Source organism: Priapulus caudatus, unplaced genomic scaffold (genome assembly GCF_000485595.1).
Source record: "Priapulus caudatus unplaced genomic scaffold, Priapulus_caudatus-5.0.1 Scaffold178, whole genome shotgun sequence".
NCBI lineage: Eukaryota > Metazoa > Priapulida > Priapulimorpha > Priapulimorphida > Priapulidae > Priapulus > Priapulus caudatus.
In genome coordinates, this window is record NW_014577239.1 from 339,340 (window position 1) to 340,841 (window position 1,502).

Consider the following 1,502-nt stretch of genomic DNA (forward strand, 5'->3'; position numbering starts at 1 on the left):
ATGTTCAGCATCGACAAGATCCTGCACTTTCTCAACACGTTCCTGTTCGTCGGCAACTTTCTCGTGTTGATGATGACGTCGACGTGCACGTCGTACTGGGTGTACGTCGGCTACGACGTCGAGCGCGTCGTCGCGCGCGCACAGAGTCTGGAGACGGTGCGCGTCGCCGTGCCCGTCGACACGGACACCTACGTCGTCGTCGACGCGATAACGTGCAAGGACGCGACGAGACGGCCCGACACGACGCGCAGCCGACAGCAGATCGCGTGCGGTGCGTCGGCGATTGCGTCAGATACCCCGTCGCGAGATGACGAGAATCGACGAGGTGGCCGACGCAAGCGACGCTCGAGACAGCGTCGTCCGACCGACAACGCGCCGACGCAGGCCGACCCCGCGGCAGTAATACAGCGCAACAGCAGCTCGACTGCGTCATCGTCGCTGAGGGGACCATTCACCGGCGGTGACATCAATGCGACGAGTCATCGCGACATGACCCGCCTGCAGCTAGCGGCAGCCGACGTGTACGAACGCCCTCCGCCGTCTTCGGCCTCATCTACCTCTCGCGCCGACAAACCGCGTGCCAGCGGTCGCCGACGAACGTCGCCTGCCAGGTCCCCGTGCGCCGCCGCCGACGACGACAACGACGGTGTTTCCGCGACGACAACGCGTTCGGGATGCGACACGGTGGCACGGTACATTGTGTACGAGCGCTATAGCAATCTCTACCAGGAATGCGACAACCTCGAAGGTAAACTTTAGCATTTACATGCGTGATCAATATCGTCAATTCACTCGGCATGAATGCCGACACAGCTATGATTTTGCAGTCGTTTACTTTCGTCGCCGCGTGCATGAATGGGGTTTTATTTTGTATACGTGTGCGTCGCTGAATATGCGCGCGCTTACGGGTTTACGTCCCCCACAACCCCGTCGCGTAGGTACAGCAGCTGCCGACGTAAAAGGTATAGTCAAAACCATTGTCAGTAATCGTTCGTAGAAAATTCTATCGTTACTATAAAAACGCACCTCGGGATATTTTGAATCGTTTTATATGCACGCGGCCTATTGAATATTTAACGGGTGGGATGCGCATCAGCATTCGGACATATACCCAGAAACAACTTAGCTACGCGAAGCTTTAGTTTTTTTTTGGGGGGGGGAGGGAGATTAGGTTGGTAATGGCACTTTTATACCACTTAATATATTTTTTTAATATATTATATATATTTCTCTTTGTTCTCTATGTATATATATATATGTGTGTGTGTGTGTGTGTGTGTGCGTGCGTGCGTGCGTGCGTGCGTGCGTGTCGTGTGTGTGCGTGCGTGCGTGTGTATGCGTGTTGTGTGTGTGTGTGTGTGTGTGTGTGTGTGTGTGTGTGTGTGTGTGTGTGTGTGTGTGTGTGTGTGTGTGTGTCGTGTGTGAGTGTGTGTGTGTCGTCGTAGTACGTAGTACTGTACGTACGTACGTACGTACGTACGTAGTTACGTTACGGTACGTAC

At 54.3% G+C, this 1,502-nt stretch overlaps 1 protein-coding gene across 1 annotated transcript in view; it reads left to right on the forward strand.

Annotated features, from left to right (window-relative positions):
* LOC106806764 overlaps positions 1-1,502 on the forward strand; it is a 21,191-nt gene continuing 19,689 nt past the window's right edge. The window contains exon 1 of the mRNA XM_014808825.1: positions 1-748. Within this exon, the coding sequence (XP_014664311.1) occupies positions 1-748 (748 nt within the window). The remainder of the gene's footprint in view (positions 749-1,502) is intronic.